The sequence below is a fragment of the Stylophora pistillata genome, chromosome 13 (genome assembly GCF_964205215.1).
Source record: "Stylophora pistillata chromosome 13, jaStyPist1.2, whole genome shotgun sequence".
Lineage (NCBI taxonomy): Eukaryota > Metazoa > Cnidaria > Anthozoa > Scleractinia > Pocilloporidae > Stylophora > Stylophora pistillata.
The window spans coordinates 20,738,568-20,764,104 of NC_142531.1; the positions used below are offsets into that span (position 1 = coordinate 20,738,568).

Below are 25,537 nucleotides of genomic sequence, written 5' to 3' on the forward strand. Positions count from 1 at the left end.
ACTAGTGTAGAGTGTGAATAAAAGAGGACCCAGACAAGATCCCTGCGGAACACCACAATCCAAGTTGAATCTTCTTGAAAGTGCACTGTGTACCGAAATGCACTGAGAACGACCAGAGAGGTAAGATTGAAACCAAAGGAGTTTTCCAATCGTCGTAGCAGCGTGCCATAATCCACAGTATCGAAAATAGCACTCAGAACAAGGAGAAGAAGTAAAGTCACACGTTTTTTATCCATATTAAGTAGAATATCGTTTACGACCTTCAACAGAGCAGTTTCAGCACTGTGGTGAAGGCGGTACGCCGATTGATACACTGGAAGCAGATTATTCGAAGACAAATTCTTATGCAGCTGCTTAGCAACAACAGGCTCAGCTATCTTTGAAATATACTGTAGGTTGCTCACTGGTCTGTACTGAGTTCTTAGGAACAAGCTCAAGATCAGCTTTCTTGAGAAGTGGTCGCACTATCGCAAGTTTCCAAGAGTCAAGAAAATGACCCGTACTCAGCGATAGATTAATCATTCTTGTAATTGTAGGTAGGAGTACCTCCTACCTACGATTACAAGCCTCCTGGTTAGCTCAATTGGTAGAGCGCCGGACTGTTGTGCGGGAGGTCGAGGGTTCAAGCCCCGGCCGGACCAACACTCAGGGTCTTAAAATAACTGAGGAGAATAGAGTCCTAAAGTGTGACGTCACGTTGCCATGACAGCATTTTTTTCTGGTCTAAACAGTTTAAACTCATACTTCAAACATGGCGTCTTTATCGATATGCTCACTCGTTTCTTTCTTTTCTGGAGAGCGGAAATCGCTTGATCGCGGAGAAAACCACTTCAAATCTGACCATGTCCAAAGCTTTATTTATTCCAGGGGAGTCATCAAAGGTGAAGTCCAAGCAAGCATGAAAAATAAGGACTACAAAGTCACAGTAAGTTGCCAATTTGGGATCACAACACGTATGTTCAATTCGAAGAACTCCCAACCCCGATTTCACCTCCAATTTAACGTTTATATTGCGGAATATATATTGCAACTTACGTGTCTGTTTCGAATTATCTTTTTATCAGATTTATCTCGATGAAAACCTTGAAATAAAAAACACAGAATGCCACAGGCAGCCCAAGCTCACTACGAGAAAAGCGGACGTGACTCTTACCGTGTTGCGTAACGTTATATATTTATAAAGGTTTGTATGGGATGTTATCGGTTTGCCTTTAAAGAGAGAAAAAAATGTCTTGTTTTGAAATAAAATGGGCTCACTTTATTGCCTTGTTGTTTTCTTTGTTGATTCCGAACGTCTCAGGCCATTTTGAAGCGTTTTCGGCGAGTTAGCGCTATGTTGGTGTTCAACAGCAGTTGAACACCAACATAGCGCTAACTCGCCGAAAACGCTTCAAAATGGCCTGAGACGTTCGGAATCAACAAAGAAAACAACAAGGCAATAAAGTGAGCCCATTTTATTTCAAAACAAGACTTTTTTCTCTCTTTTAAGGCAAACCGATAACATCCCATACAAACCTTTATAAATATAAAACGTTACGCAACACGGTAAGAGTCACGTCCGCTTTTCTCGTAGTGAGCTTGGGCTGCCTGTGAGAATGCGAGTGTCCTCGCGGCGAGTTCAAGTGCAGTCACGCGGCAGCCATATTTATTTATGGCATCCATAACCTTAGCAGGACGGACCTGGAATGCCAATGGAAACGAAAGCGAAAGGCAGAAAGCGTACAGTCTGCAAGCCAGATGTTTCCCGCGCCACCGAAGAAGAAGGATTACAGCCCTTTGGCGCGCGATCCTAGCCGAGAAGATCGGATGTGGCTGTACAGCGAACTAAAGCGCTATCGACCTGCTGGATCTTGAGTCCCGAACCACAACCTGCTACCCCTCTCCCGATCAAGACGATTGAGGATATCATTTACTCAGAGAGTTTCCTTATGGCATCTACGAAGGAAAAACAATTAGAGTACTTGATTGAGAATGCCAAAGTAGAGGAGAGAACCATAAATGTTGTGAGCACCCTCACGGCTGGCCAGCGAAACAGCCGTGCATGGCACCAAGCTCGTAGAGGCCGCCTGACTGCCAGTAATTTTGGCTCCGTCCTCCAGGCAAAAAGAGTTACACCGTCTCTTATCAAGCGACTACTTGGGGAATACAACTTGAGTGGAGTTAAAGCAATTGCATGGGGACAGGACAATGAGACTGAGGCCCTGAAATCCTTCACCAACATCACAAACTTTACACCTGTACAGACCGGCCTTTGGCTACACGAGTCGGGAGTTCTGGGTGCTTCCCCTGATGGACTTGTGGGAGACGACTCGGTGATTGAGTGTAAGTGCCCCTACACACATCGAAATGCGACAATCAAGGAAGCTTGTGGGCACAAAGACTTTTACTTGGAGGAGAAGGAAGGGAATTATACGCTGTCTACCACACATGTTTACTGGCATCAGTGTCAAGGCCAGATGTTCCTGACAAAGCGCAAATTCTGCTACTTTGTTGTATGGACCACAGAGGATAGTGTAGTTATCAAGATTGAACGAGATGAATCTTGGGAGCACAATATTACTATCTTGAGTGATTTTTACTTTCATCAACTATTCCCAAAGATTACCGAGGGAGAACTTTGAAAAGTGGTGCACAGATGCTGGACATAATCAGAGTGGGGGGGGGGGGGGGGAGTGGGAGCTAATGTAAATAGGCAATAGCTAATGTTAAAAGGTATTTTTTTAAATTTCATACATTAATTTCTTAATATAACATTACATATTCTACACTCAGATAGAGACACAAGATAAAGAACCCACATTTTTCCATTTAGCATAGTAACTTAATAATAAATTACATTCTTCCTGAAAGCAAGCTTAAACAATTTTTTTTTGCAACCAATGGCTACTGGTAGCTGGTAACACTTATCCTGGTTACTCAACAGGGCCCAGGTGCATAAAACTTATGCCACACTTAAGTAGGCTTGCATAGTAATGCAAAGGGAAGGGGAGGGAGCCAAAACAAAATCCATGCAGACACAGGTTATTTTTTCTGACTACCTCTCACCATCCCTTAAGCTAATTTAAGTGTGGCTTTAGTTTTATACACCTGGACTCAGGCTCCCAGCTTCACAGACACAAAAGTAAAACCTTTAAGCCAGCACGACTTTCACACTTGGAACTACTGGACGAAAGAATTCCATACTGGTCACATGCCCCTGACCTGGATTTAGTTGAAATGACAATTTAAGAATGTCACTGGATTTCATTATAATCTATTTTCACAGAACACATAGTAGTTTGTATTAATGAACATAAAGGAGATGAATATCAGAAAAATGTAAAACTGACCACATCATATTTTTGACCAAAGCTATGTCAATACCATTTGATCTGTTACAGTAGGGCTTCTAGTAATACAAAAATATTAAAAACTCATTGTACTATAATTTAGTTGAAAAAAAGTTCTATTCAGTCAAATTCAAAGTCTTCGCAGCCATCCTTGATCAATGGATACTGCAAATTAACAAGAGCTGAGCACAGTTGGCATAGCTTGTCAGCATGGCACCTCAAAAATGCTGGGATGAAGCCAAGGATGCGAAAACTCTTAAGTCTTGCATTTGCACGCTCTACGTGGATGCGACATCGAGCTATTGATTTTGTCGCCCTTGCCTCACTCTCTGTAAACTTTCCATTGTTGAGAAATGGTGGTATGTTCACAGAAACACCTCTTGGAACTACATCGCTGATGAGAAAACCTTTGTCTGCCAGAACAAGATCACCAGCACTCAAATGTTTACAAAACCCAGACTCTTTAACCATGACCTTGTCACTGACTGAGCCAGGAAAAAGATCACTAACATAGGTTATAACTCCATTTGGGGCAACCCCTATAATGACTTTGAAAGAGTTCATTCCCCTGTAGCTGGAATATGTAGCATTCTGCTGGGACATGAGCTTAGGTGCAGCAATTTCAGTGTCTACAATCAATCACAATGCGGCAACTGCTGTACTCAGTGAAAGAGGATGGCAAACACTTCTCGTTCTTTTCTCTAGATGGCACGGTTGTCATGATGTCTTTGAACAGGAGAGAATGCAGAACATGGACAAAAGTTAGTACTATGTTAGCAACAGTTGCAACACTGCATGAAAACAACTGGGCTAAATGTAGATTGGTATAATTTTGTTTCAGTTTCATCAGAGTGATAAATATCTGGTCCTCAAGTGTGATCGCCTCAACCTTCCATCCAGCATAATAGTTTATTTCACCCTTGAATCTTGAAACATATCCCACAACAATATCAAAAACATCCTTAGTGGGTAGACCTGTCTCCATCCGTATCACCTCAGGGTTCAAGCTCTTAGCAGAGTAGTGTGCACTATAGTAACTTGACATTTCCTTGTGTTTAGCAAGTTCTGTTGAAGTCATGTCAAGCTCTATTGACAGCAGAGCTTCTTTGGAACTTGTCTTTTCCTCTTGTGAGCATTCAGTGGAACATGGTTCAGAGTTCTCTTTAATCTCTTCAAGCACAGATGCTACAGTTGGTAATTTCGTGGGCTCGGCAGACACTTTCCGTTTTTTCTTGGGGGTAAGTGTACTGGGAGGTGTTGGTCCTGTACCTGGCAGCAAGTCCAGACTATCAAACAGCTTGTGCCTGTTTCTGTCACTGATGGTTGGCATATTTTCTTTTCGCCCATCTTTAAAGTGACAACTGCAAAGTCGCGAATGTTTGCTGGGCTTTCTATCTCCTCTCCTATAACAGAAAAAGACAGAAGCAGTTACTATACTTGCGCTTAAAAAACCCAAAGTTTAGTTGGTCACATGCTTAACCTTGTAGTCTAAGACGTAAATGCGAAGCGAGTATTTCTCTGAGCTTGTTACTTAATACTAGTTAGTGTAACAGCTTTGATACTCACAACTATCATATAGTTTTTTAGTAACTAAATAATCTTAGATCAAGACTGAAGACAAGGAAAGGCAAAGCCGCGAGAAAACAAATAAGACAAGAAAGAGAAACAGCTAATCGTGAATCAGTTTGAGATAAAAAAAAAACAGCTATTTCTAATCGATGGTACAGCATCGAAATATATATTTTTCGAAAAATACTCACCTTACAAATGATATCCACTTATCATAGAGTGTTTTATGTTTTTTCTGGTCTGGAAACGAAAAGAATCGGCAGCAGTAGCTTTCAGATGTGTGATTGCAATCTGGATGAAAACACTGGCCCATCGCAAACTTCGTCTCCGTGGCGTTTTGACTCGAATTATTGCTCACCAGGTGCTTTTGTCCGCTTATTATACTCTTCAATAGTAAGGCCAAAGGTTATCTTGATTCTCTTTATCTTATTTCTATTATTGGAGGATAAAATGCGCTATTATAGCTCTTGAAGTGCTCGAGGTCAACGACAATGTGTCACGCTAGGGACGCCATATTGGTTTGTTTAGACCACAGAATTCCGGTGCTATGGATATCTATTTGCTACCTTTCTATAATATTAAGAAATGGATAGATATTATAGTCTTCTCGGATGAGGACGAATAAACCGTAGGCCCCGTCTCCTGCAGGGTTAGGGGTAGGAGACGTTAATTTCCCACGCACGAGATCACTGTGTGGTGGATATCCTCCCCTGAGGTGGGTGGGTGGGTTTACTGGGCCCTCAGTAATTGGCGCAAGCTGTTGCGGTGTCCCTGCCTGTCGGCGAATCTAATAAATGAAATCAACATTGTAGCGTTTGCAGCGACCAAAATTCTAAATTCTCAAGTTCAAGAGCGTGTCGCTCCACAACGCGGTTAACGAGGTGTTTGGGACTATTTTACTGATCGAAATGACAAACCAAAGTTGACTGTTTGCACGAATCTTTATTCTTGAAAGGCAATCGACCACGAACCACTATCAACGACGAGAATAACGATTACTCTCACAGTCAATCAATCTATCGAACGATCGATCGTAAACTGGAACATCAATACAACGGAGTTCTATCAATCTAAGGAAAAGCCGCGGAATACATCATCAAAGAATCGCGTGTCAAATACTGAGCTCTAACGTCTATAACGAGATTAACAATACAAGTAAAACAGAACAAAAGTTTCGAAACAAATAAAAAGAACTTTGGTGGCTGATAAACAGCCCATTGTTCTATCTAAATGATGGGCGTTCACTGACTCGCAAATTGGGACGAATTTGGCCTTTAAATCTTAAATCCATAGAGATTATTGCAATATTTGTTTGTATATTGTCGCCCAACACTGAAAGGACTGGGAAGGAATAAACAAAGTTACAAAAGTACTCACATATCGGTCCCGCTTGTGCCAGAGGTTGAGAAAACGAAAGGGCGAAAGTTTACCAAGGCTATTCAAAAGTTACGAAGAACTGATTAAAGGGACGCTAAACTTGCCTTTTATATGCGCGTGGTGACGCTGAAAGGTCCGATTACAAAACCAATAGAAATAAAGAAAAACAGATAAGCATTGTAACTATGTGGCTATCTAAGATCGTTCTGAAGTTAGTGAACTAATCGATAATCAATCAAAAACTGAGCCTTCTGGCTAATGTCCTTAACAAACATGTTCAACAAGTAATTCAGTTGGAATCGGGTCAAGAAGACAGGCCTTCTTAGCAGACGACAAAATAATTGCCCGTACATCATTTGTCGATAAAAGTTCAAATTCAGAAAATGACGCATCAGTAACAAATTCAGCAGGCAGGGTGCTGGATGAAGATCGATGAGCAGTGTTTGAGATCATAGACTTTATTCCAACAATCTTCTGAACAAAAACTTCCCCGAAATCAGTCTTGATAGTCTATGCATGGAGGGAAAGTAGAACCCTAAGCGAGATTGAAAAGAGACCTGCTGGCCTTAAACAACTTTCTTTGGTCATTGCCCATATCATGAATTAAATTCCTTTTAAAATAATACTCCTGACGAGCTTTATTCATCAAATATGTCACGCGATCTCTCAGGGAACGAAAAAGAGCCAAATTCGTGGATGTTTTCGAAGCTCGCCAACCGTTTCGCCTTCCATTTTTGCCGCTTTGCATACCTAATTTGATCAGTCATCCATGGAGTAGAGGATCGAGCGCGAATTTGTTTTGTCTTGACAGGAGCATGACGATCCAACAATGCTCGCAAGGTAATAAGAAATTGCAAGACAAGCTCTTCAAGGTTGTTAGATGGGTGATGAAACAAATCACTGTCAATAATGTCACGCTTGAAGGCAATCTTTTTAAGGAATACAAACCACATATCAAATTTTTCAGCATTAAGGCCACGTGAAAACAATAGATGCATACACCAAGCAGTCTCATCACCAGAAATCGGGGACATTTCAAGCAATGCGCGCCGCGACTTATTCAGGCTGTAACACGAAATTCCTCGATTACTGAAAACCTCAAAAAATCCTCTTTTTCATGAGCCATCCTCGACATCTAGTCAATTGTTCCACGGTAAATACATTCGCCGCTTGTCATTTTACAGTTTCCTTGCAGTGTTTTGAATGAAGTCCGTATTCAATTGGAAATTGTACCCTTTGAAATGGAAAGTTTCGAATTGTTGTGTTAAATCGGGCCAACTCTTGCAAGATATGTTCGCAAGATGAAAGCACCTTAAATACACCTTTCATGGACGAAACAAAGAACTACATCTGTTTCATATCAAACTAGATATCACCGGTTCAGCCTTCTACTGCCCTAGAGAGCTACTTGGAAAATATCACAACACAACTTATTTACTGTATTTACTAGATTACTGTATCCAAGCCAATAATAATTTGTAACGCAGTGAGGTCACAACTCCGAAAGAGTTGAAGAACAATTCTGCTTTAAACCTCAAAAAAGCAACACAACAACAGTCGTCATGAATAAGATAGATCGAAACAGAAGAAGGCAAAGCGCAGATTCAACAACAGAGTTCACTTCAAACCTCTCAAAGCATCGATAGTAAAAAACACTGAGGAAAGGGTTAATGAGATCATTGACCAAATGCATCGGGGGAAAAACACTAGTGGTGATGACATGACTAAGAAACAATCGGCCCTTGCTGAAAACAATTTTTATATAACATCCGATCATCTCTTGCGAAAAATAGGGAAAATCTGTTATAACACGCTTATGAGAGCAAAAATGCAATTTGAAGGCGATGATGGGACTTGACCGCCACAAAAGCCAAATTGGGAGAACATGCCGGTTTGTCTTTACTTTTTATCCACAATGTGGCTAGGTGACGATAACTGACCAATCAGAGGCGCTATTTAAGCAAAAGCGGTGGTTCAAAACAAAAAACAAACGACCGCGTTGCATCAAGGTTGGAAATAGGCCTTGAGATAAGATATCAATCAGGCCTCCTTAATGTGGAATTTCGAATTCTCTCTCAGTTTTCAAAAACAAAAAGGAGATAAGCGCCCCTATTGAGTAAGCACCCCTTCCAATAAGTGCCTAAATCCTTAACGCGAGAGATGAAAAAAACGGTCTAACGGAAGGCTTATTATGCAAATACAAGCTTTGACACGAGCGCATTAGGAGCAAAAACATTGATTTGCATCGTTTGCAAGATTTTGATGGATAAAACCTAGACAGATACCCGCGGCTCTTAAAGGCAATTGGTGAACTTATTAGTCTACAAACTATACACTTATATGCCTTTTAAACCCGATTTACGCCTGCATTTTGAGAACTCTCTCTTACAAATATTGAGGATTTTTGATATGCATGCAAATTAAGGTCGAAGAGAATTCTAACTCTCTTCTGATCACTTTGGTATGAAAAATATTTCAGGTGAAGTTTCCATATTTTGTCTGTGAACTGACTGAATACATCAAGTAACTTGTAAAAAGGGTGAATTCCGTGAGCTGTATTCTTTCATTCGCAGCGTGCTCTACAAAATCTGGGAACTTTACACCGTCGATCACTTTCCATAGGGGTGGTTTAACCAAAAATCAATTTTTACTTGTGGCGACGCAAGAAAAAGAGAATTGCAGAACGACTAAACTACTTTTGAAATATGTGTCCTAAACCCTTTTCATGGACAAAAATAAAACACCTTTTTCTTTTAGGCGAAGGAAGGGTAAACTTACCTTTCTCAGGAGTTACCGCTAGATGTGTACTTCATCATCATAATCATAATACTTGATGACTTCGAGGATGAAACTGCTATTCATCTTTCAAGATCTGTATTTGAAAATTTAGAGAAGATCATTTGACACACTGGAACGACAAGGTTAACAACCTTGTTTTCGTCATCTTTCTAGAAGGCCTAATTTGAGGGCCTTCTCAACGGCAGTTGAGAACTAGGTCGCATAATTATATTTTGCCTAAGGTCCAGACAAGCCGTTTTAAATCAGTTTTTATTAATAGATGTCTTTTCAATAGTAATTAATACCTTTTCTTTTTCCTTATTCATTTTATTCATGTTATTCATGTTAATTGTAGCACGTCTGTTTGCACAATAATTCTTAATAAAGACCTTTATTATTATTATTATTACAATCACTTTTAATTACAGCTCCTTTGAGTGAATGAATAGCAATCAACAATAGGGGCATTAGAGTATCTTAGAAACCGCAAAACCGTAGAAAAAATCATCCAAAACTGTAGAACTGAAAAAAGTTTCGATCAAAACCGACAACTAGATACGAAATCATCAAAACCGATGAATTATCACAGTCCCGTTTGAAACTTCGATGAAAATCGAAAACCAAATGCTGAAAACCGGAAAATCCGAAAACCGCAATGAACACCGAATAGCCGAATTTGTTTGGCCTAATAACCGAAAAAACGGTAAAAAAAAAAGGTAGCCATAACCACTACCCTGGTCCCAGAGGCTTTACTTACTCTTTCGTCTCTGTGGTTTTACGAGCCGCGAAGCGGCGAGAAAATTTGACGAGCCGCGAAGCGGTGAGAAGTAAGCGAAAGCCTCTGGTTGGAGACGGTTAATTTACTGATCTCACCGCGCCAATCAAATTAAAGATTTCACAAATTTGTTCTGGCTCATTGATTGGTCAATTTTTCACCTCGCCTGTGATTGGTTTAAAAGAGTTTGTCATAGGGGTGAGGGGTTAGGGAGTTTTTACTTCCATTTGACTTTTGACCAGGGTAGGGATGGGTTTTTTTTTTTCAAGTTTGTCACTCTGAGCCAACATTTGTTGTATTTTCAAGTATTCTGCATTTTCTAAAATTTCTTCATGAATCAATTCGTTTCGGAGGCTGTAGAAGCTGTATTCGTAGGGCAACCTCAGAATGCAGTAATTAGCGCAGAAATTGAAAATTCGATCAAATCGCTTGCTTTCGTTTTTCTCAGTATTGATCTTTGGTGCTGCAGAGTGCACTTGATTCTATGTTGATCTCCACATAGATCTTGTCGATTATCTTAGTCTTGAGTTCGGGATGCTTCCAGACAGAATTTATCACTCCATTGTATTCTTGTGAACAAATTTGTCTTACAATGCTGGAACCATTTTTTGCGCTAACTATTTTCTTAACTAGACCAGACGGATAGTAAATGCGTACCTAAGAAGAGGAGCAAAGAAAATCAATAATATTCTCACATACTTCTAGCAACATACAATAACTGCAAACTTCTCACCTCCGTAGGTGATGCATTCCGAGGTTGCCCTACGAATACAGCTTCTTCGTCCCTTTCAGCGCGATCATTAGTCGTGGAAATAATCTTTCTTTTACTTTTGGAGTTGCGAACTCGTTCAAATGTTTTCCGGCGTCGGTGGTGAATTCGGTGTTCTTGCGGTTCTCGGTGATTTACAAGGAGAATCTTTCGCACATCTCTTGCGTCGCGTCAATTCTCCGACATCTATGTTTACTTCTTTGTATTTATTCCTGAACTCTTGTAATTCTTCGGATTGACTGAGCGCTTTTTCATGCTTTAGGACAGCCCTGTAGCACTTTTTACAGAGCACTTGTGAGACCTTGGAATTGTTTTCAACTTTGGCGTTCACAACAAGCCTAAAGCGACGCAGAAAATCTCGATTCTTCTCGGTGAAAATATTCAATTAAGAATAGCCATTTATCTCGACGTTTTCGTTGCAAAATCGGCAATAATCGTTTGCCCTAGGGAAGTAGATTTTAATCGGGGTTTTTGTTGGAGTTCGTACTACATGCGAGCTTGTCATTTGGCACGTGTAGCAAATATTTTGACAGATATCGTAAATACGGCCACGAAACAAAATATATTCCCCACCCCCACTCCAGATACAAGTAAAAACACTGCACCTACCCCCAGAGGTATTTTAATATTTTACGCTGATTGGTTGTCGGAAAGGGGCGTGCTTGATGGCTGTCACCCGAAGCTTGGTGCCATGAAAGTGAGATTCGCAACAGTCCTGACCAGAGGTTCTCTCCGCTCGCTGCTTAACAGCTCGTTGGCCGGCGCTTCGCGCCGAATTCTCGGACTCCGGTAGAGAGAAGAGAACCTCTGGGACCAGGGTACATAACCACAAAACCGAAAATCGTAATGCCCCCCTCATCAACAACACTCACGGCGCCCAACACAATTTCAGCTCCTCATTTCCAAAGGCACTCAATATAATCACAGCTCCTTTGAGAGTAAAGGTCACCCATTCTGAGCTGTGGCAGACACCATGGAGCCACAGCATAGATATGCCTAAAGGGATATGGCTTTTTGGATGTCGTGATTGCAGCTCCATTATGTGTTAGAGACACCCGCTATACCGTGGCGGACAAGGCTTCAAGTAACAAGAGACTTGAAATTCTAAAGCTGAATACTAGATGGGAAGACGAATCGCTTTCGTTGAGAAATAGATAGGGACAAATGCACAAATTTTCGTCGCAGATTTGTGCATTAAGAGGGATTTAATAGTGCTACATAGAGAAATAAATAAACCAAGAATCCTCTTGGATTAAAACGTATGTTCTGAATGTTATCATGGCGTTTTTAGAACGATAAAAGGTTGGGGATTTGAGCTTTCAAGGATAGAGTATCTATGAATGGGCGAATTGTTTCTTCTTACATGCTGCCTCGAAAGACTGACAATTGCACCTAGTGTTTCCCATTCTTTTCCGTTGTAACCGTCAGTTTTGATGGACACACAATGGAGCCCATATCCTTGTATTTTACGGTACCTTTGGTTAGGATAGAGAACCAACATCAACTATTTATCAGCTTGACTACACTGATGCATCTTTTAATTGGATCCACACTGCTACAATCTCACAATGTTTTGCTTTACAGGAAGAAGGCTTTTCTTGATCGGAGTCTAATTATAAGAGTGTCTGCTCTTCTTTGTTTTAATTCTAATTGATAAACTGAAATGTCTCATGCTAGCTCTTTGATCTTCTGCCGCGTAAAACATTCCCAAAGGCGACTTTCTAATAGGAAATATTTTGGGATGGAGACAAAAAAGTGATTCCTTGAGATGAAATAATGGGCATCGCCTATCCACAAGATGATATCAAAGCTGTTCGATGAAATAGTTTTAAACTAAAGCAATCTACCATTCTAAACACAATGGCGCTGTTGAGGCTATTCCTTAACAAGGTTTTATGTTTTTAGTCCGTTCCGTTCTTAATTTTTTTTATGTCACGTAGACCACCTAAAACTGTTCCTTTTCTTTCGCTTCCCGCCCTTTATCATGAGGTTTTTACGGCTCCCTGAGTCTCGTAACCTTTGATGAAAGGGCGACCGGATCGTTTTGTAAATATTGGTATTCTTCGCCGTCATTAAACTCGTTGGTCGAAGCGCTGTTCTGTTATTGTTCGACATCTTCGCCGCTTCATGTGTCCATCCCGGACACGCGCTAACAAACTGCAAAAAAATTGATGATTTTTTACAGTTATAACGATTCAGTCCATAGCTAAAGCACATTAAATAAAGTTTAATTGTCTCAAAAATACTTTGCCTCGGCCCCTTGGCCTGCACATGTACAGATGGGAAGAGGTTTCAGATTGTGTCAGCACAAAGCAATTTTTTTAGAGTGTTCAGTTAGTTTACTCATCACTGTGGTTACAAATTAAGAATTGACCGTTCTTATTAGTAAAAGTATACGAGAAAAGTATCTATCTTTACAAATGGACCCATCTGATCGGTATTCATAGGCCCTTAGATAGTATTTCAGGACTAATATTTAAGTGCCGTTCTCGCTAGAGCGGTCTTTTCCACTTGCCGTCGAAAACATTTTTTACTTTTTGCCCGTGAAAAGGGTCCTGTACACATGTTTCAATAATCATTTGGTTGTTTTCCAATTCTCTTTTTCCTGTGTCGCCACATGGCAAAATTGAGTTTTGGCTAGACCACCGGTATGGACAGCGCTTTCCCCTTTGTTTACTTTACAAGTCATTCAAGCATTACGAGTACATCGTTTTAGGACAATTCGCGATCTCTTTTACATCCAATTGTTAGGAAAACCTAAACTCCTTAACGTAGGAAATAAACAAACGAAGTTTGAACGGTCAAAGAAATATGCAAATGCAAGCTTCAACACGAGCGCAATTGAGTAAACATCATGACGAACCACATAAAGGTTTTTTTACCCGCCCTTGGGGGCCTCCGTTGCTAAAGGGAAATTAGTTTTCTCGCCTCTTGGATCGAATCAAATTTTCGACCAAGTATGATAAAACGCCATCTCTCTTAACTCTCTTGGTAATTGTTGAGGTATTCGTCAAGGAATTTGTAATCAGCACAGAAGCGTTTTCATTCTGGTCCATGCATTTCTTGAAAGAACTGATTGCTGCTTAACGAACTCGACATTAATACACTTTCCCTAGAAATTGTTTCAAAAGGTTCCAAGTTGCAGAAATTCGAACAAATGTGCTAGTTTGAAGAACATTAAATTTCCAAGGGGCAAGTATCAGACCGATAGTTCCGAGACATAGTGTCTTTCCACGGATGAGCACTATCGCGTCACGTGATCAATTTAAACCAATAAGAATCGGAGAAAATTTAGTGGTGAACTATAACAACCGATAGTATAATGATTGCTACGGCATTATTTAAAAACATTTCAAATGAATCCTACAAGGCCCCACCATTAAGTGGTAGTTGAAATAATCCTCGGAGACGCAGGGGTAAAACATGGTGCGGGATGAAAATAACTGGGCGGTCGCACTCGAACGTTTACGAGACTGGCGAGATCTAGAGGGCCCCCACTCTCTCAACCATCAAGTAGACCTTCAGGAATATAATTTCATAAACATGGAAAGAAATAACTTTGGCTTGGATCATATTTTCAATTCCCGCACGAGGCTGATCAATTAGAGTCCCCAGGAAAGCGCATAGTACCCAGATAGGATTCACTTTAAAAAAATGACTGTAATCAATACGATCTCCTTCGAAGAGCCCCCAGGAAAAAGAGTTCTATCTCATTTCTAAAAAGGCATGGATTTTGCTCGCAGGCGGGAAGTCTCCTTAGATTTGCTTCTCCTATGATGGCTATATAGCAGGCTGTTTGCAAATTTTGATACAATGCTTGACTCCATTTATGATTCCATTCATGATTCCATTCATGCACGTTTTGTGATAAGCTTGGGAAAGGATTATCGCTTTGTTGACACAACAGAGAAGACGATATCTGAATACCCTCTTGCTACTAAGTTTTATTTATCCTTTCGTCTGCAACTATCACAATTCATTTGTCATTAACATCTTCCATGAGATCCATCTATTTCTAGGCAGACTAGTGAGTTCTGAAATTGTAAAAAGAAAAACAACACAAATTCACCATCATCATATATCTCTAGAATGTGTCAGCGCCTCTCAAGCTGTTGGCATAACAAGATATTATTACAGCAAGTCTACCGGAACCAATATGAAACTCCTAAAATTGTAACTATTGCCTGTCAATGAGAAGGTAAAAACAAAACGACCAATTAGAAATGAGGGGAATTCTTTCAAGTAACCAACCAGATTACAAAAAAAAAAACTAAAACAAAAACAAAAAAAAAAAACAAAAAGACAAAAACAAAAAGACCGATAAAGTAGTCGTTATGTGGCGAACTTTGCAACATTTTTCACCAAACGGTTTTCTCCCGCCCGGACTTACTCTTGGACTTATCAGATTTCCTTGAATAGAAGAAGTACTTCCATCATATTATTACGCTCGTAAGACCTGTATATAGCTAAATATGTTCCACATGCTAACACTGGAATGCACAAACCTATGAGGACTTTGGCTTCACATTTGCAGCAAATTGGCCACGAACATTTCCTTCTGGCGAATAGCGTGCCACAACAAACGTGCGTGTCATCCCATCATCTGACACTATTTTGGTCAGAGCTGCACCCATTTTAGTGGTGCTTTTCCATACAACCTGCAAGAGCAACATTGACGATAAGTTGAACGTACATTTGGCTTCGGAGCACAGTTTAGTTCACTTCACTAACGATGCTTTGGAGGAAAACCATACGATTGCGCGTCATAAAACGAGGAGTGAGGATAGTGCAGTGGTGAAAGCGCCTGGGTTCGACTTCCGGCTGACCGGCGTCACATGATTAATTCCTCTTTGGGCTTGATGAGTAACTGAGGCACTTAAACACTGGTAGTGAGTCATCTTCTTACCGCTGTAAAATGACCAGTAGCTTTACTGAATCCTGGATGTTGAAAGTTGTAAAACTCTATTTCACTGTACCTACCAATGAAAGGAACAAAATCAAAACCGGTTTACTTTAGAATTTAGAAAGTTGACCTTTAACAAAATGTTAGTTGAAGGACAAGACGAATTCGTAAATAGTGTTGCCTCTGACTATGTCATTATGGAATTGCCCAAGTATAAGCTTAATATTTGAATATTTTTATAGAGACTGCGCGGTATAAATTTAAATTTAATAATTTAATATAATAATAAAAATTAATGATGGAGCAAAAAGATGGGCGAGGAGGAGGGGGGTAAGCAGGAAGGGCACTGGGCAAGAGTGCATGTGGCGTGGGTTTTATTCCAACAACTCGCGTCACACCTGGGGTTAAGTCCGCTGTTGAATCTTATCCGTTCTCTGAGGAGTTTTTCTCTGGGTTCTACGGTCTCCTTCCTCAATAGAAACTAACACTCTAAATCAAAATTTCGATGGAAAACATTAGACTAAAACCCATTGCGTGGAGGCATCGCTGTTTAAATAATATATCTTATTAGATACTTTGTTGCGCAGCATCGCTAAGTATTTTTTACGAGTTGTGCCGTATTTTGACGAGTCCGTAGGGCAATTTAAAACACAAATAATGTTTAAAAATACTCAGTGATATACCTGTATATAGTATATGCTATTCTAAATTCATTTGACTGATATCACTACAAAGAACGTCGTCAAAATAGCGTTAAAAGGACCATTGGCGACAAAGCGGCTACGGAAAAAAGGTAAGGATACTTCATACGTTATATTCCTCGCTTTTATTATCCTTTTTAATTTTTTTTATATTTTTTATAATGTTTCCTTTTTTCAACGGCCCACGCTCACGTTTAAAATGCGATCATAATCTGTTAGCCACTCCTGTTAATCACCTTTAGACCACAAAGTCACACACAGTACGCTTGGACCGCCTGTGGTCTGACTGCCTTTCTTCGTTCGATTTATCTAATAAACTTGGATCAATATTCGCCAGCCATTCCGACTCTTCGTCGTCAGAAAAATAATTTAAATTGTCCGCCACATTTGTTTCTGGAACTTCAATCCAATTCGTCGTTTGCGTGATGCGAGAAATCCTGTCTAACCGGTTTTATGGTATATAGATACCGCGTGATATTTGTACTCGTCTTGGGCGTTATTTGTACTCTAAAGAGTGTCACAGCTCAGCCTGTTTAGTCAACAGATAACAGAAGACGCCAAAATGTGGTGAGAACACCTTTAAACACTATGCAGTGCCAGTTCTTGTTCTTTCCAGATTTTGACGTCATATGAAGTCTATTACTGTACAGACACATGGCTTAATACTAAAAATCTCTTGGTTTGAGAGATGTAACCTTTGGTATGTTTACATAGTTGTACCTACCAGGACTCCACGGCATCTGAACAGGAACTGACAAACCCGCTCGAGCTCGAGAAAAGGTTTTCTCCTTCGTCAATGTTCTGGGCATGGACTGGGTATCCAATAGAAGCCAGGTGATCTGCCCAGTTTTTGGCATCCTGAGCCAGCTTGTCATCCCACATCAAAGCTGGCGCTCCATGAAGAGCCCGCTTGGCATTATGGGCTTGCAGACAGGCATCTGGGTCCACTTCATTGTTAGAAACAAGGATATTTTGAATCAAAATGATATAACAGATATTAGCAAAGATCATCTACCTTTAGTCAACCGTTTTTAAAAAAATTATTTTCCTGAAAACGGGGGCTGTCAGGCAAGACCTGTTCCATAGTGTGTTGGACTTCCTTTAAATCTACAGCGTATATTTGGGTGACTGTTTATTATCTATTGTCTGCCTAGCTCAGCATGGTGTGTCTCCAAACTGGGCCATTTGTCTGTCCATCTGTATATCCATTTGCCTGTTCGTGTCTCTGTCTGTTTGTATTTCTGCGTTTTCGTCTATCAAGCTGTCCGTTGGACTGTCTTTTAGCAACCCCCTCTTGCTCGCCTTTTGACTCTTGAGTGACTATCTGTTTTCTCTCTGGCTGTCGGTCTTTTTCTATGCTGACATTCGCGTTAATTTGGAAATTTTCATCTCTCTGTCGGCATTTTGGATGGTTTAATATTGGCCTAGTTTGATCTTTAAGACTTACCATGTGGAATTGGTGTGGGAGCCACTGACAAAAAAAAATAAGAATGATAATGACTAAGTAAGCTTTAAGACATGGCCGTACAAACCACTAAGTTACATATGAAATAGGACTCATATAGGCTGTCAGAACGGCTGTCAAACGGTGACAGGTACTGCTGTTTCACACTGCGATGTTCGCTTACTTAATGGCCTTACCGTGATACAGTACAGTTGGGGTGGCTCGGATTTGTTCTCTTTAAAAATCTTAAAAACATTTTTCCTTAACTTGTAATCAGGAATAGACCTTCTAGACTGCAGCAAAATATTAAGCAGGTGTTATAGAATTTGTTGGGATGTGGCTAAATGGAGACTCTTTGCTAAGCGAAAATAACTCAACTTCAAACAGCTCCTTCTTGGAACAATGCGAGTGACATTTCCCCAAAAAGTTAACACAAAAACTCTTTAAAACATGGTTAGACTTACTTCTGCTGGACGCCAATTCTCGTACCACACTCCCTGAAAACGTACCGAGAGCCGAGCGAGTGTTTAAAACAGCGAAACTATGTTTCTCCAAAATGATTAAAAACTGAGAAAAAATTAGGTTCAGAATCTTCCCCTGGGCACCTTCTCTATTCCAAACCGCCCAAAATATTTTGTTCATATTGTCTCTTTCTACATACTGCCACTTACTTATACAGTAACCACATGTTGCATAACAGTTTTCTTTCATAAATTGTTCGTAGCCACCGGAACATCCAATTCGTTCTTTCCACGTGGTGCAGAAGCTGCCCTTTTTGTCCATCTCGTTGGCCGTGCACGCTGTTGAGAATAGGTTCGTATGTTACCAAAGGCAAAAAGAAAGATATCAACGGATGGAGACTAAGTCAAGTCTTCAACTTGAATTCTGTTTTTTCAATCTTTAGCGTTCGTTTAACTCAAACTTTTCTTAGAAGACAAAAATTGTGTCAAATGCGTTATTCCACTTGGCGCCGACGATACAGCTTGCTGTGCAGACAATATACAGCTTGTAATCTGAAGAACAAACAAACGCGCCCCCAAAATTATTTGCTAAACCATAGATAAGTCACCATATTTCTTAGGTACGGTCTTCTCTGTGAGAGCTCCGCTTAAAAATCTATCCACTAGTTAGTGCGACTCCTGACAGGAACCTGGTCATTTCCTCATTTCCACCTCTTTTGTTAAGATGTAATTACACAATTTTTTGTTACATAGAGCTGTATTAGTAGATTCTCACCTTTTGGGGCTTCCGCTGGAAGTACTGAAAAAGAACGTTTCTTGATTAGAAGACAAACGAAGATGACAGTTGGGGTCAAATGAGTTTAAAAATTTAATTCCTTTAACCGTTTCGGTATCTTTACATCACCAGACTAATATCACTCACCAGCATCATCCTTGCAGTCAAGCTAGTTATCTGTTTTGGATTATACCTAACAATACAATTTTACTCACGCTGGCAAAGACCACAACTTGCGTAGCAGTTTTCCATCATAAATTTATGGTAAACACTACTGTGAGCGCAGAATCCTCTCTTTTTCCATGTTGGACATCCCCTTCTTTTGTCCATTTGGCTTTCAGTACAAACTTTAAAAGGAATGCAAACCCCACATCAATTTTTTTCTATAACAAGGACACATAAAAACAATAGATACATATGCCAGGGAGTCTCGGTGGTGATGAGTTTACGTAGAATGTTAGAGCCTAATTCTCTAAACGAGGCAATGAACAAAACCCAGAGGGGATCCTAGAGGGGCAGTCAAAAGTGCAGTCAAAAGTGCAGTCAAAAGTGCAGTTAAAAGTGTCTAGCCATGGCATTTTCAATTGGCTCCAAGGAGTTTTAAAGGTAAAGTATCGATCACGATATGCTTAAGTAGGAATGAAATGATACTTGCCAGCTCTCTTCTTCAGGTCTTTTTTAATCATCTTTAGACCGGGGGCACCTTCACACGTCTCTTGAAACGTGATGAAGTATAGGCCAATGAGCAAAATGGAAATCATTTTTCAAATATCTCTAATAAAGCAAAGAATATGTAATTAGGACGATTATGTTAACTAGCATCAAACGCTTCCATGCTGCCATCCACACGTTATTCCACCTCTCACCTCAAAGCGGCATTGAACGATAAAAGGTAGAGTTTCCTGCGTTGTTGACTTCACATTTCTCGCGTTGTTTATTTTTGTATTTTGTTGACAAGGTAGTATTTTCTGATTTCTTGTAAGGTTAAAACGCCTTAAAATTGTATTGATCTTTGGAGAAGGTATAATTAAAGCTTAACGGTGAATAAAAATTCAGTTTTGGCCTCCTTAATTTGAATCTCCGTTTTAGCAAATAAACTTCTAGGAAGAGGAAGTGACCTCAAAGGCTCAACTCGAAAATCTCACATGGCAAAATGTCAAGCAAACATAACAGAGTGCTTTACTCTATTCTTACAAAAAATAAACAAAGATGACGAAGCATCGATGCGTAATTCAAAGCTGAAGTAATCGTGCAGACTATGCTGCAGGTATTTCTCTGCATCGGAGCCTTGCAAATAGGTCAGAGCGGGAAAACGGATGTGATTTGTGCGAACTCGCCGAGCAAATTTCAATCCTGCAGGAATATTTGTGATCTGCTCCGAACACTTCTCGGAGGAATGTTTCAAGAGATCTGTGCACTTTGAAAGATCTAGGCGAAAAATTCTGTTGGGCTCAGTGCCTACCGTTCAAAGAAAGGGACAAGAGAAACCGTCCTCAGTGCGATCTCGACGAAAGGGAAGTCTACGAACCTCCACGGGTTTTGTCACCTTTACATGTGAACTGATCAATGTCCGCCTTTTACAATTCTCTGGCAGAATACCTTACACAAACGAAAGTACTCGGTGAACATTGTAGATAGGAATGATAAAATAGCCGAATTGAGGGAGGAGATTTTCTGACCTCAAAGAACTCACTTTTATACAAAATAGATGAAAATGAGTGTGCTCTGACTCTAAGAAAAGCTGGCTTTAATATCAGCGAAAGTAGAGTAAACGGCTTAAGACACATAAAGCGTAGAAACACTTTAAGATGTAGGCTTGCAGCCAAAAACCGAGAGATTGAAAATTTCTTAAAAAACCTCTCAAACAATCAACCATCTGACAGCCAAGTCAGCGTGCTACCAAAGGATCTCAAATTCATCCCAACTCCCTTGACAAACGAATGTAAAATCAGACTAACTTTTGCGAGATTTATCGCAAGACGAATGCGCCTCCGCTACACCTTTCACGGACAAAACTAAGAACCAGTTCCGTTTGATATCAAACTGAATGCCATCGGTTCAGTCTTCCATCGCCCTTCAGAGCTACTAGGAAAATTGTCGTAATACAACTTGCAGACTGTATCTAAGCCAAAAAATACTTTGTAACGCGATGAGATCGTGGTTCTGAAAAAGTTGAAACAAACTCTGCTTTAAACCTCACAGAAGCAACACAACAACAGTCATCATGAATGACAGAGAAAAACAGAAGAGACCAAAGTGCAACTCAACAACAGAGTTCACTTCAAACCTCTCAAAGCACCGATTGTAAAAAACATGCAGGAAAGGGTTAAACAGATCATTAACCAAATGCATTGGGGCAAACACATTGATGGCTTGGAAATGGCTTTCACAAACTCCCAATATCCGCATTGATACACAATCAGCCATTGCCGAGGACAATTTTTATATATCACCCGATCATTTCTTAAAAAAGAGGAAAATCCCTGACGACAAGCAAAAATACAATTCGAAGGCGATAAAGCGATCCGACCACAAAAGCCACATGGGGAGTCCGTGCCGTTCTGTGTTTATCTTTATTCGCATGGCAAAAAGTAATCGTTTGCCGGTGCAAAACTATTCACAGAAGCCTCAGATGATTTCTAGGACAATTCATCGTCAGAGAAAGTCGACATTTCACAGTCTGACAACGAAACAGTTCTCAAAAAAGTAATATGTGTGATTCTCTGTGCAGCGAACAAAGAGAGTTGTGACAAAGCAAAGCATAAGTTTGTTGAGCCTTTGACGTCATGATGACGTTTTCTGCTGTACAATTGCGGGCCCTGCTGGAACATGTTTTCAGCAATGGCAGACGTTTTTGGAACGACTTTGAAGCGGTAAAAATTCGTCATCGAAGGTTTGTTTTGAGTTTGTAATGACGAAAAGGATTTCAACTTGACCCCATCCAACATTCTGTAAACCGTTAACCCCAAAATAAAATGGTCAATTTTCGTCTCAGGGGCACTTTAAGAATTAAAAATTGCATATGATACCATTCAGGCCTCCTAAATGTGGAACTCCTCTCTCAGTTTGCAGAAAAAAAAAATGGAGCTTTAATTCGATCCTTTTTTGCGCTTAGAGGAGCGTACTCAGTTGGAAAAATAAGATAGAATCGACCATACCTTATATACGCACCGTACTTGGCTCGCAAGTGAACTAAAGTGCGATAACAAGAGGTGGCGCTGTATATAGTGTTGATGATTAGAGGTTCAGAAATGCAAATCTGTGTGAATAAAATAAAAAAAAAACATTTTTTTTACGCATAACTACTACGATCATTTGAAGAGAGGAAAATCCACGGTTAAATTTCTTCAGTTGCGAACGATAGGATAACAACTACACTCTCATTCTTTCACGCTTACTAACAGTGAAAAAAAAAAAGGAATTTTCGTGCAAAACGTTTGGGTTCCTCTTATTGCATGTCTGGGAAAAGTTGAAGTTAGTTTACCATTCATAGGATTACAAAGATACAAGTAGGGGTGTACTGTCAGTTGGATTATGTGTGCAAGCTGTAGTTGATAGTGATCAAGTTCTTGCCGGAATCGTATTCATCTGAGATAACGTTAAAAAGGTACTTTTTCCAACAGCTAATATATTCAATCATTTTCATATACCGCCAAACGATCAAACGAAAACTACATACCACTCATCTTGTCCATACCAGTAATAAAAAGTAGGTGAAGTTAATCGTGTCAAAAAATTCTTTTTTGGCGTGTTTGGAAGAGTGTGAAACCATTTGGTGGACCATTCAAACGCTTTCCATGGTGCAATTAAGGGGAGATTGAAGCAGTTAACTTTTTATCTGTTTTGGTTATTTATAAGCTTAAAAAGAACGTTATCACTACAGATAACGTTTGTCAGGTAACATTATGACACCTGCCGGTATCGATCTTGGTCCTATTTGCGCTGAAACAGATGCATTCTCTACTGCCTAGTTTTCCCTACCGTTTCTACGTACGAAAACTATGCTTCTAAATTAGATCGAAACCCGAAGTTTCAGGGCTATCTCCAGAAAAGAGAAAGAGTAAGCGCCCTCATTCCAATAAGTGCCTCTGTACCAATAAGCGCCCTTTTTCCGATAGACGCCCCCTAATATATTTCAGCACTGTTAGAGTACATATACACTGAGATCCACCTTGGTTTATCTTCATTTAATTGCTCAGTTAGAGCCTCATTACAAAAACAGTCGTCTTTTCGCTGTCCCTTGACTAATATGTTCGCGTGAGTGCACAGTTCCTTCAAACGAAAAATCCCGTCTTAAAATTTTGCGATGATTGCCGCTTGGCTAGTTGTTTTGACAAGGAAGGATTTAGTGACAAGAAGTCCATTTTCCATAAACATCAAAGCTTTGTTTCACCGACTCTGCTGTTTCTTTAAAAAGAAGTAAGCGCCCCGTTACCAATAAGTGCCCTGTTTCCAATAAGCGCCCTTCACTGAGGAGCCAAAAATGAATAACCCATCTGGGCGCTCAATCAAATCATTACGGTTTCCAAATAAATTTAGCCGCTTTTGCAAAGTAAACAATCTTTTAATCATGACGGTACTTTGGCGGTGGTACAGTAATGACTAATTTGTTTAATTATTCATAGTTTTGGATTTAAAATGACTTGAGGACAAATTTAATAACCTAAAGAACTGACTAATTAAAATTGCTAAAACCTACCGTTTACACTACAAGGACAACGAACTATCGCTACTAAAGTTTGTCTTAAGTTTACGATTGTTAAAAGATTATGATTTTCCATCACTTGTTCCACGTACTGTATACTTTTACTACAGATATGTTCCTTTTTTCGTTCAGTATAAAATATACATGATCTGTTGTTTATTCATTTATCTCTATGCAATAAATTAATAATGTAGGAGCATACTCTTTTCATAAATGGCGGGTTTAATGGCTATTCGTATATATTCAAGTTATATCCATAGTTATTCTGATACATTCAAGTTAATCAGCCTTTCTGAACTTGTTGAAAACAATTTTTTTATAACATCTGATCATCTCTTGCGAAAAATAGGGAAAATCCACTTATAACACGCTTGCGAGAGCAAAATTACAATTTTAAGGCAATAATGCGACTTGACCACCACAAAAGCCAGATAGGGAGAACGTGCTGGTTTGTCTTTACTTTTATCCACAATGTGGCAAGGTGAAAATAACTGACCAATCAGAGGCGCTATTTAAGCAAAAGCGGTGGTTCAAAACAAAAACAAACAACCGCGTTGCATCAAGGTTGCAAATGGGCCTTGAAATAAGATATCAATCAGGCCTCCTTAATGTGGATTTCGAATTCTCTCTCAGTTTTCAAAAACAAAATGGAGATAAGCGCCCCTATTGAGTAAGCACCCCTTCCAATAAGTGCCTAAAATCCTTAACTTGAGAGATAAAAAAAACGGTCTAACGGATGTCGTGGTGTACGTTCAGAATTATGCAAATACAAGCTTTGAAACGAGCGTATTCGAAGCAAACGCATTGATTTGCACGTTTTCAAGATGTTGGTGGATAAAACCTAGAGAGATACCCGCGGTTCTTAAAGGAAATCGGTGAACTTATTGGTCTACAAACTATGCACTTATATGCCTTTGAAGCCCGATTGACGCCTTCATTTGGAGAACTCTCTCTTACAAATATTGAGGAATTTTTGATATGCATGCAAATTAAGGTCGAAGAGAATTGGAAGTCTCCTATGATCACTTTGGTATGAAAAATATTTCAGGTGAAGTTTCCATATTTTGTCTGTGAACTGACTGAATACATCATGTAACTTGTAAAAAGGGTGAATTTCGTGAGCTGTATTCTTTCATTCGCAGCGTGCTCTACAAAATCTGGGAAATTTACACCTTCGATCGCTGTCCGCAGGGGTCGTTTAGCCAAAAATCAATTTTTACTTGTGGCGACGAAAGAAAAAGAGAATTGGAGAACGACTAAACTACTTTTGAAATATGTCCTAAACCCTTTTCATGGGAAAAAAATAAAAGAAACCTTGTTCTTTTAAGCGAAGGAAGAGTAAACTTACCTTTCTCAGAAGTTACAGCTAGATGTATACTTGATGACTTCGAGGATGAAACTGCTACACAAGATCTGTATTTGTATATTTAGAAAAGATCATTGGACACGCTAGAATAACTAGGTTAACAACCTTGTTTTCGTAAGCTTTCTGGAAGGCCTAATTTGCAAAGAAAATCATTTTTGTTACAGCTCCTTTGAGTGAATAAATAGCTGACTCAACAGGGGGGGCATTAGAGTCTCTTAGAAACCGCAAAACCGTAATAAAAAATCATCCAAAACCGTAGAACTGCAAAAAGTTTCGATCAAAACTGACAACTAGATACGAAATCGTCAAAACCGATGAATTGTCACATCTCAGTTATTAAAACCCTAATCGATTCAGTACATTAGTGACAAGTGTAACCTACAGGGGGTTACACGGCTAGTCGAGATCAGTGGAGGCGCAAAATTGCCGCTCAGATCAAAGAGAAACCGGAACCCAAATAAAAAAAACCGAAAAGCACATCAAATACCAATCCGAAAACTCATTTGAAACTTAGACGAAAATCGAAAACCAAATGCTGAAAACCTGAAAATCCGCAAACCGCAATGAATACCGAAAAGCCGAAGT

The 25,537-nt window shown here is 39.8% G+C and overlaps 2 protein-coding genes across 3 annotated transcripts; both read right to left on the reverse strand.

The window, feature by feature from the left end:
- Positions 1-2,700: 2,700 nt before the first annotated feature.
- LOC148718110 (uncharacterized) lies at positions 2,701-5,444 on the reverse strand. The gene is made up of 2 exons (XM_088743745.1): positions 5,090-5,444; positions 2,701-4,732 (listed from the first exon to the last, which is right to left on the reverse strand). The coding sequence occupies exons 1-2, from the start codon at positions 5,209-5,211 to the stop codon at positions 3,952-3,954; spliced, it is 903 nt and encodes a 300-aa protein (XP_088599871.1). The 5' UTR covers positions 5,212-5,444; the 3' UTR covers positions 2,701-3,951.
- A 9,077-nt stretch (positions 5,445-14,521) lies between these two features.
- LOC148718111 (uncharacterized) lies at positions 14,522-25,218 on the reverse strand. 2 transcript variants are annotated; one of them, XM_088743682.1, is made up of 11 exons: positions 24,935-25,216; positions 22,040-22,140; positions 19,537-19,655; positions 19,097-19,228; positions 18,882-18,905; positions 18,317-18,445; positions 17,649-17,672; positions 16,926-17,148; positions 15,504-15,573; positions 15,103-15,255; positions 14,522-14,631 (listed from the first exon to the last, which is right to left on the reverse strand). In XM_088743682.1, the coding sequence occupies exons 3-10, from the start codon at positions 19,640-19,642 to the stop codon at positions 15,103-15,105; spliced, it is 861 nt and encodes a 286-aa protein (XP_088599808.1). In that variant the 5' UTR covers positions 19,643-19,655; positions 22,040-22,140; positions 24,935-25,216; the 3' UTR covers positions 14,522-14,631. The 2 variants fall into 2 exon arrangements, with proteins under 2 accessions (XP_088599808.1, XP_088599809.1); XM_088743683.1 differs by lacking the exon at positions 22,040-22,140 and having other exon boundaries at positions 24,935-25,218.
- Between the last annotated feature and the right edge of the window lie 319 nt (positions 25,219-25,537).